General features: G+C 39.8%; 1 protein-coding gene across 1 annotated transcript in view; it reads right to left on the bottom strand.

Annotated features, from left to right (window-relative positions):
- The window catches only part of TAOK1 (TAO kinase 1), a 59,985-nt gene that overhangs the window by 30,437 nt on the left and 15,936 nt on the right, over positions 1–13,612 (bottom strand). The window contains exons 3-6 of the mRNA XM_056864964.1: positions 6,292–6,393; positions 3,063–3,108; positions 2,010–2,106; positions 452–565 (exon numbers count right to left, since the gene is read on the bottom strand). Of these exons, the coding sequence (XP_056720942.1) occupies positions 452–565; positions 2,010–2,106; positions 3,063–3,108; positions 6,292–6,393 (359 nt within the window). The remainder of the gene's footprint in view (positions 1–451; positions 566–2,009; positions 2,107–3,062; positions 3,109–6,291; positions 6,394–13,612) is intronic.

Raw genomic sequence — 13,612 nt, 5'->3', positions numbered from 1 at the left:
ATGTCTCCCCATGGGTCAGTAATGACCCGGTGCTTGCACAGAGGACTTTAGCGGGAAGTAAATTCACAACACTGTGGGTGCTAGAGCAAGGTTGAGGATCCCTGGGGAAAGAGGGGCCTCTTCCGGCTATCCCACCTGCCCACACCATCTTCCCAAGTGACTTCAGGATAAAAAAGTAAGAAGAGGGACTGCACTGGGTCAGTGAGGGAAAGAAACTGATCACCCTCTTCTTACTTGCCCACCTTTGCTTCCCTCTTTCCCCTCCTCTGGCCTTCCCAAAATGCCCCAACAGTGCTGAAGGGTCCAGAAGGTTGAGGACCATTTAAATGGTTGGTACCAAAATTCTCCCCAACACATATTAAGTGTTTTCAAGTCAACATAATGCAATTCCCCCACACACACACACACACGTCGCTTCAAGTAATAACTAATGCTGAAGGCATTTCCTTACCAATATGGCGTCCCCACAAATGAATTGGCAGGAGAGGCTATGGAAGCAGATCCAAAGTCAGCTAGCTTCACCTGGCCTGGCTCCGTCAGTAGGATGTTTCCTGCCTTGATATCTCTGAGGAATACGAGAGTGTCAGTGTCACACCCTGAAGCCCACTTGCTGAATGGCCCCAATGGATTTAGATGCAAGTGCAGCTGCATGGAAGAAGTATCGCAAGGGGCACCACTGCACCAGCACAATAAAGCCAGAGCTGAACCAATAAAGCATCTACCCTTTGCAAAGTCCAGAACAGGTAGATGTGGGTGAAAAGGGGGCCTAGCAGTGCTATGCAGGGGTGGGTGGGGGGACTGCTTTGCTAGTCACAGTCTTTCCCCTGTATAATGACCAGAAGTCCAATCCACCCCACTCTGGAGAACTGCTGGAAGCACAAAACAGGAGGGCCTATTTAATCTGGGGATATGAAGATATAAAGCAATAAGGAGATGGCCACAGAGGACGCGGTGAGCTCCTGTTGATACAATGGGGGCTCTTCCCAGCAACCCAAACATCAGGCTGTTAGTCAGACTGATGATGACTCAGGGTTTTTTTTTGGTTTTTTTTAGGAAATCCACTTTTGATGTGGAGATGTTCTAGTAGAGTTTACACTTGAATTAGCCTTAACTGCGGCCCTTGCATCCTTCATGCATTTGCTTAAGAAGGGATTATTATTATTATTATTATTCGGTTTATATCCTGCCCCTCCATGGCCAGGCTGGGCTCGGGGCCACTCACAACATGTTCACGGTTAAAACATAACAATTTTCAATTAAAATTCTCTAACATCTGTTAAAAAATTCAAGGGGCACCCTTAAACCAATCACAGTAGCGGTGCTACCAAAAGGAAGGAGTAAAGTAAAAACAAGCAATTCAATAAAGAAAGGATAGGGATTAAGAGTATCCCATCTAAACAATAATACACTAAAGAAAAGCAGGATGGGAAAGGGGGCGGGGAGGCCAGCCAAGATGGAAATTAGAATTTAAAAAGTCTTTTTGTTACCCTGCTTGCCTGACTTTTTTCCAGGCAGTGCCCTTGCTGGTAAATGCCCCACAAGCCAGTCCCTAAAGGTTCTAAACATGAAATGGCACAGTTTTATTTGCTTGACGTAAAAGGGGGGGGGGATACCCTGAACGACCTGAATGAGAATTATTAAGCCAGTTCGCCACTGCTGACTCCTCAACAGAGAGGTAATTTTTTTTGGGGGGGGGGGTAGGAGTGGGGGCCTTGACAGCCAGCGTGGTGTAGTGGTTATGACCAGTGGACTCTAATCTGGAGAACCGGGTTTGATTCCCCTCTCCTCCACATGAGCGGCGGACTCTAATCTGTTTCCCCACTCCTCCACGTGAAGCCTGCTGGGTGACCTTGGGCCAGTCACAGTTCTCTCTGAAATCTCTCAGCCCCACCTATCTCACAAGGTGCCTGTTGTGGGGAGAGGAAGGGAAGGCAATTGCAAGCCACTTTGAGACTCCTTAAAGGCAGAGAAAAGCGAGGTATGAAAACTAACTCTTCTTCCTCACTTACCTATGGATCATGTTGTGGGAATGCAGATATGCTAATCCTTGGAGAGCACCGTGGGTAATGGCAGCTATTTCCACCTCTTGCAAAGGCTTTTTATGAACTTAAAAAAAGAGAAATGCAGTTAACATACCAACAGGGTGCAACATGATCTCAAACACAGATGATGAAACCCGTGGTGGAAGGGGAAGGCTCAGGACAGCCCAAGGCTATGGACAGAGCAACCAGCCTCAAGCCCAAGTGGTCTTCCATCAGGCCGACCAGAAAAACTAAGAGTTGGTGCAAGGCTTGGTATACACCCACCTAACTTTACAGCTGCACTTTACAAATCTAGACTCAACACCCAAATCTGATAAGCACATCCCCGCCCCTGTCCTGAGCTTTTCTGAATGCCCGTCAGTGTTGTCACAAAACAAAGCTAGCGGCTCCAAAAACATAACCTCTCCTCCCCTACCACTCCCTGCATGTGCCCCCAAGCTACCTGCTACGGAGGCAGGCTGATGGGAGCTCATCTTAAACTGGCAAGAAGTCGGTGCTTTTAAAGACAAGCATTTGACCACAGTTACGTGGGCAGAGGGCCTTTCGCCTCACACAGATGACCCTGTGGATACGTGCCTTCCTTCCTGAGTGCCGCAAGACAGGGGCTACCAAACCATCAAGTCAAAGGCAGACTTGCTGCCTGGCTAGGGAAGCCACCAACGACAGAAAATAATGCAGACATAGATCATGGCAGGTAGCCATGTTAGTCTGTCTGTAGCAGTAGAAAAGAGTAAGAGTCCAGCAGCACCTTAAAGACTAACAACATTTCTAGCAGGGTATGAGCTTCCGTGACTCGCAGTGACTCTGAAGAAGTGAGCTGTGATTCACGAAAGCTCATACCCTACCAGAAATGTTGTTAGTCTTTAAGGTGCTGCTGGACTCTTGTCTTTTCTACTAATGCAGAAGTAGGTACATACATTGAACTATAGACATTTGGTTCTACTGGGATATACTACAGAGGAATTTGTGGGCTTCTCTCACACGCGTGCATGCAGTCAGTCAAGTATCAGAAGACCTTACCTTCTAATAAATCTGATGCTGATCCTAAACAGTATTCCATAACAAGCTAAACAGGGAAGAGGGGAGAACAAGGTGTTAGAGGATAATACAGTTAGGCAGTATGACACACACCCTTAGAATGGAGAATGAATGCCACACCATCTACCTCAAAGTCCTCAAGCTGCATCAAGGAACTGCCCAGGATCTCACATCAGGCCAGGAATCGAGCCTTCACAATCCACCCATACTGCTTCTGCACCAAATGGCAGGCACATGCAGCCTGTCTCAGCTGTTAAGTTTCCTGAAAGGGCTATGTTGGCCTATGCTGCGTAGCTTCACAAAGGAAAGCTCTTTAGCCAGTATTCTAGGCACCAGCATTCAGAGATGCATGGGACGAGAGGTGATGATAATTCCAAGACAACATTTTAATGCAAGGTTTCTGAGACTGTACATCATAGAACTTCTGAAAACTCACAACACAATCAGTAGAATATTATGAAGAAGTGGCAAAAACTTCTGAAAACTCACAACACAATCAGTAGATTATTATAAACAAGTGGCAAAACAGTCAGGATGAATTTTTTTTTTAAACTTACCTCTCTCCAAATGTCCAGGAAAATAAAACATCTTCACCTGGCACCTAAAACTCAACAGAGAAGGTGCTAGGTGAACAGAGACGGGGAGGGGCATTCCACAGATGGGATGCTGTCACTGAAAGCCCTGTTAGTCTCTTGCATTCACCCACCTTACTGTGGAAGGTTAGGGCACACAGAGAACGCCTCTGATGAAAACCTTAGTAGCCAGGCAATTTCGTACGGCAGTTAAAGCAGACTTTCAGGTAATTTTCAAAGCCCCAAACGGGCTGAGATTAGGGCACATCCCAGCATTTGGAAGTGTGTCTGGGAATGAACAGACAGCCGGCAAAGTTCTTTCAGAAGTGGCAGGAGGCTCTCAAGAGTAATCTGCTCCAGTTGGCAGCCTTGCTGTGGCTGCAGTGGCCAAAGCTCACTGTGGGTTCCAATCAGTAGTAAAAAAACAGAGAGCCTTGTAATAGTTTTAGCCTGAACGTAATCAGGTCGTGGATAACATGGCCAGTCAAAAAAAGGAAAGGCCACAGCCAGTAAATCAACTAGAGTTAAGGTGCAATGCACCACAGATGAGAACAAACCTCTCTGTTGGCCCAGGTGTAATGGTACCCACAGGTTGTGAATCTGGTTTTGAAGAGAGCACAACCCAGATTAGAACCCTAGTTGACCAACCATGCCTCAGCCTTATGTGGATTGCACTTTGGTTTACTGGCCTTAATCCAGCCCATTACTGCCTTCAAGCATCCATTCCAAACATCTACCACCTCATCCAAGTCAGCTGTTGGATGACAAATTCATACTGGTAAACACTTCGCTCAACCTCCAGATGACGACTTGAAATAGTTTTCTGTAGATGTTAAACAGTATGGGAGACCAGACAGAACATCATAACACAAGAGCTACAGAGTCAAACAGCTGGCTGCCAGCATTACCAGCAATCTGCTAGACAGGAATGGAACCACTGTAATGTCGAACCCCCAAAACTGTTTCAAATCACCATACTGGAAAATACTGTGGTTGATGACCATAAGGTAGGGCCACCAAAAATGTTTCATAGTTATAAAATCTGGAAACCAGATTTTGAAATGGGTCTAGATAATTAATCTCATTTTTAAAAAATCTGGAGACGCTCGCTAGACTATCTTGCCCCTTATGGGGGTATTAATGGCCAGCTGACAGCTGTCAAAAACTGCTTGGAATGATTCTATAGCTATGATCTACTGGTTTAATGAATTAGCTAGTAGGCAGGGCATCATGGGCTTGCCCACCTGACAATTTGACAAACACCACTGTCAAACCTTGAAAATATCCAAATAAAACTATGTGGATTTCTAAATCTTGCACTTCGACTGTTCAGTCGTGCCTTGCCATGACCCTCCCCATTGAGCATACCAAGCCAAAAGCCACTCCCAGGACCATGTTATCTAATATTATTTTTAAATGGACATCCTGAAGGTTGAACACAGTGTTTTCCACATGGAAAGCATGGCCCCTTCTGCAATATGAATCATACTACATTGGGGCTGGAACCTTATGCTACTAGTTGACATGTTTCCAGAATTTCTCGCATCACCTGGCCATTTTACTCTCAGAAGGGGGCACAGTCCTACAATCAGGACTTTGCACTTTTCTCCTGAAACCAACAGAATGCATTTCCAATACCCGTGTCTTAAAATTCCAGAGAAATCAATAAATCTTGCATCACTCAGGCAGGGGGTAATGCTAGGACACACCATCAAATTAGGGCAGAAGAAAGTTAAAATTGATGTCTTCTAGCTTAAGAGGGCCAGGAATAATATGAAAGTCACGCGGGATTTAGTCAATCATCCAGAAGGCTAAATCATTTGCTATTCAATCCAACCCCTGCCTATGGAGGTCCACTGATTTAAATGGATTTTACTTTTAAGTAAGCCAGTGAAAGCCTGCAGCCCTGACATACAACCAAAAGACACTGAGAAGGGTGTTTATTGCTTCGGCTTGAGCAAGCTTTGAAGGGATACATGAGAATGAATACACTCAAGTCCCATAAGGTCAGCATTCCAGATGCAGGACACATGAAGTACAGTCACTTGGGAAAGTAATGAAAAGGAGCATATGACCCTTCTAGTTTCATATGTTTTGGGTTTTTTTAATTTTTATTGAGAATTCTGTTTTTAACAGTGGCCTAAATCAAAACAAAACTATGTTGCATAAATCATCTAGAAAATGACAAACCCAAAGAACAATTATACTATTTCAGTTACCATTCCTTTTCATAAGTAGCTCTTGCTCAAACATCAAAGCATTGATAATGCATTTTATTTTCAACAGATACGCTCACTAATGGGAAGTTTGCTAAAACTTTGAGCAACTATCAAGGGAAGCAGCAGAATTTTGTTATTAAACTGTGTCACAATAAAAAAGCAAGTACACAGAAATTCTTTTAATATCCACGTTCTAAACACTGACAAGCCAAGAAGACTGGATAAAAATTACTTTGCTAATGTGGAGATGCTACAAGAATTTCAAACGACTTAATGGAGATCAGGGTGCTCAAGGGATCAACCAAGTGACAATCTTGAGAAGATAAAACTCAGGCGTTGAAACACATCCATTAAATGCTGCCAACCAGCGGACAAACTTTTATTTCTATACAACTCATAACATACACAGTATATTCTTACCCATGCTGTATGCTCCCGCAAATAGCAGCCTTTGTATTCTATACTGTTGGGATGTTGAATTCGTTGCAGGAACTTGACTTCTTTAATGATATCCTGCCATTTCTGTGGAAGAGGAAAAAAAGAACTTGGCAAAAAGATTTATTGGGGGAGGGGGAGAGATGGGATGGGATGAAAAAACTGACCTTCACCAGATAAAGAATTCTAGCTACTAGTCACTAATATCTGGACAACCTGTGGGAGTGAAAACCATTCTCTGCTGCATGCCTTCCAATTTGGGAGAACCCAGAGCCAAAACCAGTTTCACTCAAGAGTTTGTTGCCTTCATCCAGCCTTTACCAACTTTCATCTCTGTCAATATGTGCTGCCACTAAAACTGCCTCTCCTACGGACGAAGTCCAGGGCCGCTTTCACAGACTTCACAACCCACTTTTGGGTATGGAAGCACAGCTTGAGAAACACTGGCATAGCTACACAGACGAGGATTTGGGACTAAAGGATTAAAGGGACTAGGCAAGTAGGTGACGTGAAAGACCCCTGCCTGAGACCCTGGAGAGCCGCTGCCAGTCTGAGTAGACAATACTGACTTTGATGAACCAAGGGTCTGATTCAGTATAAGGCAGCTTCATGTGTTAATGGGATAAGAATGGAGCGGTCGGCTTCCGGATCCGGGGGGAACGCCGCGGCAGCGCGAACAATCGCGCTCCGGGCTTGAAGCGGCCGGAGGGCAGGGAATCCGCCCCCCCTAACACCTGGCAAGCGGCACCCCTTGAAGAAGAGGGGATGCTGACTGAGGCGCCGGTGAGCTCCCTGTCCTAGGAGCGCTCGTTGCCTCAGAAGCGGCGACGAACGCTTGGATGGGTGAGCCGAAGAGCGGGTGCCATTAAAGTCCAAGGAGCCGGGGAAAGCGGCGGGGAGACCTGGATCTCTACAAAACAAGTTTTTTTTTTTACATTCTATGAGATATTAAAAATCAGCTTCACTGAGGTGTCTAACAGTAATTGGGAAAGATAAAAAGTACTCTGGACTGGATCTAAAACTCACTGACAGATCCAAACCGAAACTTGGCTTTTTGCCAGCTGTGGCGCACTTGAAATTCAGTCCTGCCAGCCAAGCTAACTGTTAAAACAAATCGAATTAAAGACTTGAGGGAGTTTAAAAGCTGGCAAATGATAGCTGACTGAAGAAACAGATGTGTTAATGTACTCTCCCAGCTTTGGATTTTGAATCAAGTAAAGTTCCAGTGGTAATTGTGATTTTTAAACTGATGATTTAAACAACAAGCATCACCCCCCCTTTTTTTCCCTCTTCTGGATTACAAATACAGCCATCCTAACCTTTTTGGGGATGGGAGATAAAGACAAAGACAAAGAGAAAGAAAAGAAAGATACAGAAAAGCATCCTAGAGGACTTATTAAAGAGCCTAAACAGCTTCATATTCAGCAAACTTCATTACTCCATAGAAGAGCCTCTGTCACCAGCACAACAGTTTCACCAGCCACTTCACCAGTGCAAACAGCGACATCTATAGCTGCAAAGATGGCAAAAAAACCTGATGTTACCTTAAATTCTCTATATGAACTGTTGACTAAAACACTTCAGGAGGTGACATCAGTGAAACAAAAAGTGGAAGCAGTAAAACAGGAGGTGGAATTAGTAAAGCAAGGCCTGAATCAAAATACAGTGGTTGTTGGACAAAATACAGCTGCCATTTCTGCTCTGAAAGACTCTATTTCATCTTTGACAGTGAGACAGGACAAGTTAGAGGCAAAACTTCAGAAACATTCAAAGGATAACAAGGAAACCAGAAAAAGAGCTGATGTTTTGGAACTGTCAATGGAGGCAAGTCTAGAGAGAGAAGAAAAACGTGATGACCATACAGCAATGTTAGAATTAAAAATAAAGGAGAACTGGATTCACATACGTGGCCTCAAAGAAAACTGGAGGGGAAGGACTTAAAAAATTATTTGAAATTGCTATTGGCTGATTTTCTTCAGGAAGATGAAGCAATTGTGGAAGGAATGATTATAACAGCCTATAGAGTCAACTCTGCCTAGGCAACAAAAAACAAAGTTCCAAGGGATTGTCTGGTTAAACTTTTTTCCAGAAGTCATCGGGACCTCATTCTCAATAAGCACTATTTGAATCCACTTACAATAGAAGGTACTCCGGTGAGGCTAATGAAGGAGATTCCCGGAAGACTACTGAGGAAAAGAAAGGACTTTGCAGAGATTGTGGAACGACTGAGATTTAATGGAATTCAACACAGATGGGAATTCCCGCAAGGAATTTCTTTTCTCTTTAAAGCAAAAAGGTTTAAGATTACAGAGGATCGTCAGAGGAGGACTCTCAATCAGAAGATGGCTGAACTATTTATAGGGGAAACTAAAAGGAGTAAGAGGGGGTGGGGTGAGATTAGAATTGGAAAAAAGTTTAAGTATGGGGTTTGATTGAACGCAAAAATGTTACAAATATTGTCATGGAATGTTAACGGTTTGAATTCTCCTAATAAGAGGAAGAAAATATTTTATCACCTACAAAAGTCAAAAGCTAATGTTTTCTGTTTACAGGAAACTCATATTTTAACAAAGGATATTATAAGGCTGGAGCAAACAAGTCTGGGTAAATTATTTACATCATGCAATGAAAAGAAAAAAACAAATGGTATAGCTATGTATATCCCTTTAACACTAGAACCTAAGATTTTATATAAAGACAATGATGGGAGGATCCTGTTGGTAGAAATTGTAAGTGGTTTCCAAAACTTTTTGTTAGTTGGTATCTATGCACCTAATACTAATCAAAAAATGTTTTATAATAATTTGGCATCGATATTAGCTGAAAATGCTAAAGAAAAAATGATCTGGATGGGAGATTTTAATGGAGTAATGGACCCAAGGTTGGACAGATCAGCAAAGAAGAAAAAGGGTGAATGTGAGGGTAAATTACCAGGTATTTTCAATCATCTTACAGAACAGTGGGAAATGTTTGATATATGGAGACTGGTAAATGGTAACAAAAAGGGATATACTTTTTATTCATCTAGACATTTCTCTCATTCAAGAATAGATATGTTTTGGTTTTCCAAGGTATTACAGGTTTGTCTGAAAGTCCTGAAATTTTACCCAAGGTATTATCTGATCATAATGCGATTTTGATTAAAATTAATATGGGGGATAAGAGAAATAAACCTTGGTCTATAAATGAATATTTATTGAAAAACAAGAAAATAGTAGATAAGCTAAAAATAGATATACAGAATTATTTTTCTGAAAATGCAGATAAAGGAATCTCGGGTGAAACAGTATAGGACGCCGGTAAAGCAGTAGTTAGAGGATTATTAATACAACAAAATTCAAGATGGTTTAGAGAGAGGGAGATGCAAAAGAAGATTTTAGAGGAAATTAAACAGGGAGAGAGACAGCTAAGAAAATTACAAGATAAATTATCTAAACAAGAACAGATGGATAGGTTAAAAAAACTACAACATCAATATGAATTTTTAATAACCTCAAAAATAGAGAAAAAAATAATGTTTAATAGACAGAAATTTTTTGAACATGCCAATAAACCGGGTAAATTATTAGCTTGGCAACTCAAATATAAAGAGAGGAAATTACCTATATTAAAAATAAAGAGGGATGATAAAACAGTAACAGATAAGCAAAAAATTATGGAAACTGTTATAATTATTATTAAAATCTTTACAGACAAAGTGTTGTTTCAGAGAGGGATATAGAGGTGTATTTAAACCAATTTGATTGGGATGGAATTTCACAAGAACATAAAGATTTATTGGATTCTAATATAACTATGGAGGAATTAAAAACAGTTATAGGCAAAAGCAAGTTAAATAAATCTCCAGGCGAAGATGGATTTACGTCATTTTATTATAAAACTTTTATAGAACAATGATCTCCACATTTATTAAGAGTAATGAATCATTGCTTGCAGAATGGATCCATCCCACATACCTGGAAACAAGCAAATATAGTATTAATACTAAAACCAAACTCGGATTTATTGGATGTCAAAAATTATAGACCAATCTCATTATTGAATAATGATTATAAACTTTTTGTAGCTATTTTAGAAAATAGATTGAAAATTGTACTGAATCAGGTTACACACGAAGATCAGGCTGGTTTTCTCCCAGGTAGATTGATTAGTCAAAATGTCAGTAGTATTGGATCTTATAGAATATGCAGAATCTGTTACTACACCTATTGCAATGATATTTTTAGATGTAGAAAAAGCGTTTGATAATGTAAATTGGAAATTTATGAAAAAAGTATTAGAATATATGGGTTTTGGACAAAATTTTCAATCAGCTATTGGAAATATTTATACTTATCAAATGGCTAGACTGTTGATTAACGGTAGTTTGACATCACAATTTGAAATCCAAAAAGGCACAAGACATTGCTGTCCTCTCTCACCCTTATTGTTTATTTTAACGTTAGAAGTTATATTGAGGAAGATTAGAAATAATACAGATATGATAGGTTGTCAACTTGGGAGAAATCATTTTAAGGTTAAAGCTTACGCTGATGATTTAGTTTGTTTTTTAACTAATCCTATTAGTCAAATTGGAGAATGGAACAAAACGGTTGAGGTTTATGGAAAGCTTGCAGGTTTCAAAATAAATAAAACTAAAACTAAAATATTGGTTAAGAATATGACACTTTTGCAGCAGCAAGAACTATCACAACAGTCAGGCTTCTCTATTGAACATAAAATAAAATATCTGGGTATTTGGTTAACCTCAAACAACCTTAATTTATTTAAAAATAACTATATTAAGATATGGCAGCAAATTAGTATAGTTTTGAAAAATTGGGGAAAAATACCTCTATCATTATGGGGTAGAATTTCAGTAATAACAATGATGCTTTTACCCAAAATGCTTTTTTAATTTCAAAATCTACCAATTATAAAAGGGGCCAAAATATTTAACACTTGGAAAAGAGATATTTTAAACTTCCTATGGGGTAAGGAAAGACACAGAATAGCATATAATAATTTAATTGAATTAAAGGAAACAGGAGGTTTAGGGTTACCAGATTTAAGAATGTATTATGAGGCATCCTGTTTCGCTTGGTTAAAGACCTGGATTTTGTTAGAGAATACAAAAATATTAGAATTAGAAGGTTTTAACCTACGCTTTGGATGGCGTGCATACTTACGGTATGATAAGGAGAAGGTAAATAAAGATTTCAATATTCACATTATTAGAGTTGGATTATTTCAAATTTGGAAAAAATATAGAAGGATTTTGGAAAATAAGACCCCGGGATGGATCAATCCAGTAGAAGCTTATATGAAGAGAGGGATACATTTAAAATTAGAAATGGATGTATATAGAGAAATTATTGAATGTAAGGAGGGAGAATGGGTTTTAAGAAGTAGAGAAGAACTTAATATTAAGGACTGGTTTTTGTATTATAAATTAAAAGATATATTTAATAAAGATAATCGGCTTGGATTTAATAAAAATAAATCCAAACTGGAGAAAATATTAATAAAGGGAAATAAAGGATTGATAGGAAGAATATATAAATTATTAATTGAAACTAATTTAGAACAAGAAAGAATTACCGGTAAACCAGTAATGGTGAAATGGATGAAGGAGTTAGGATTTAATATCGATTTGGAAATGTGGGAAAACTTATGAAAGAGAGAATTTAAATTTACAATAACTAATGAAATTAGAGAAAACGTATATAAAATGTTTTATAGATGGTATATAACACTTGTGATGATATCTAAAATGAAAAAAGGAGACATGGATTTATGATGGAAATGCAGAAAGGAAAGAGGTACTTTTATGCATGTATGGTGGATATGTAAAAAAATTAAAAGTTTTTGGAAAAAAGTTATTAGGGAAACTAATAATTTGATTAATGGTAGAGCAAAAAGAAAACCTGCATTTTGTCTATTGGGAATTCCACAAAAAAATATGAGTAATAATGACAGGGTTATTTGTCAATATAGTTTTGCTGCTGTAAGAATTGTAATAGCTAAAGTTTAGAAGCAAGTGAATAAACCTTTAATTCGAGACTGGAGAGAATAATTATGGATGTATATGATGGCCAAATTAACGGAATTCCTACATGGAAAAGATATGGAAGAATTTAAAAAAACTTGGGCAAAGGCCGTCACATATTGGGATAAACTGGCAAAAATTGATTTTACTACTATAATTAGTGAGTTATAGAAACTAGTTTTAATATTTTTATATTTTATTGTTAATAGATATTTTAAAAACTGTTTAGACACTTCTTGGGAAGTCGGGTGATGGGTCACTTTTTTAAGGTGGGTGGAGGGTCGAAGGGGTATCTTTTTGAACCTTATAATTTTGTAACCACGAATGTACTAATTAGTATATATACTCTTGTATTTTTTAAATTTTTTTAATTATTATTATTATTGTATATGTTTGTTTTGTTTTATGTTATAAAAATTAATAAAAATTTATATAAAAAAATAATGGAGCGGTCAACTCTATCAAAGGCTGCTGAGAGGTCCAACTGTATCATCCGGGAAGACTCTTCCCCGCCCATCTTTAAACAAAGATTGTACACCAGCGCAAGTAAAGCCATCTTGGTACCAAACCCAGGCCTGGAACCAGATTTAAATGGGTCAAGGGCAGAGATGTCATTCAGGAAACCCTAGAGCTGTTCTGCCACCTCCAGCTGTATCGCCTTCCCTAGAAAAGGTAAACTGGAGTCCGGAATGTAATTGGTTGCCTCATCCCTAGCCAGTGAAGGTTTTTTGAGCAGAGGTCTAATAACCGCCTCCTTAAAAGACCTTGGGAGAGCCCCCTCATTGGGGAGAAGTTGAAGATTTTTACTACTGGCTCCAATACCTGTTCCCAGCAAAATTTAAAAAGCTATGACGGCACGGGTCCAGAGCACATGCAGTGGCCCTCATGCTCCCAAGGAGCCTGTCAGCATCCAGAGGCTGCTATCCATAACAAAAAGGCAAGCAGTAGAAAAGAGCAGGAGTCCAGTAGCACCTTAAAGACTAACAAAATTTCTGGCAGGGTATGAGCTTTCGGGAGCCACAGCTCAATTCTTCAGGTACAGCTAGAATGTGAGTCCATCTATCCTTAAGGAGGGAAGAGTGAATGAGACAAACAATGGCAATGTAAATGTCAAAAGCAAGTAAATGACATTAGCAGGCGAGATTGGATTAGGCATGATATGCAGAGGGGTAGTAGGCGCTGAGAAATCTGCATTAATAATGAGACAGGAACTCCAGATCTCTATTAAGTCCAGTATATTGTCTTGAGCTTCATTATTAGTTGTAATTCAGCAGTCTC

The sequence above is a fragment of the Euleptes europaea genome, chromosome 19 (assembly GCF_029931775.1).
Source record: "Euleptes europaea isolate rEulEur1 chromosome 19, rEulEur1.hap1, whole genome shotgun sequence".
Lineage (NCBI taxonomy): Eukaryota > Metazoa > Chordata > Lepidosauria > Squamata > Sphaerodactylidae > Euleptes > Euleptes europaea.
The sequence above is the reverse complement of the archived record's forward strand: the minus strand, read 5'-3'. Positions and strand labels throughout refer to the sequence as shown.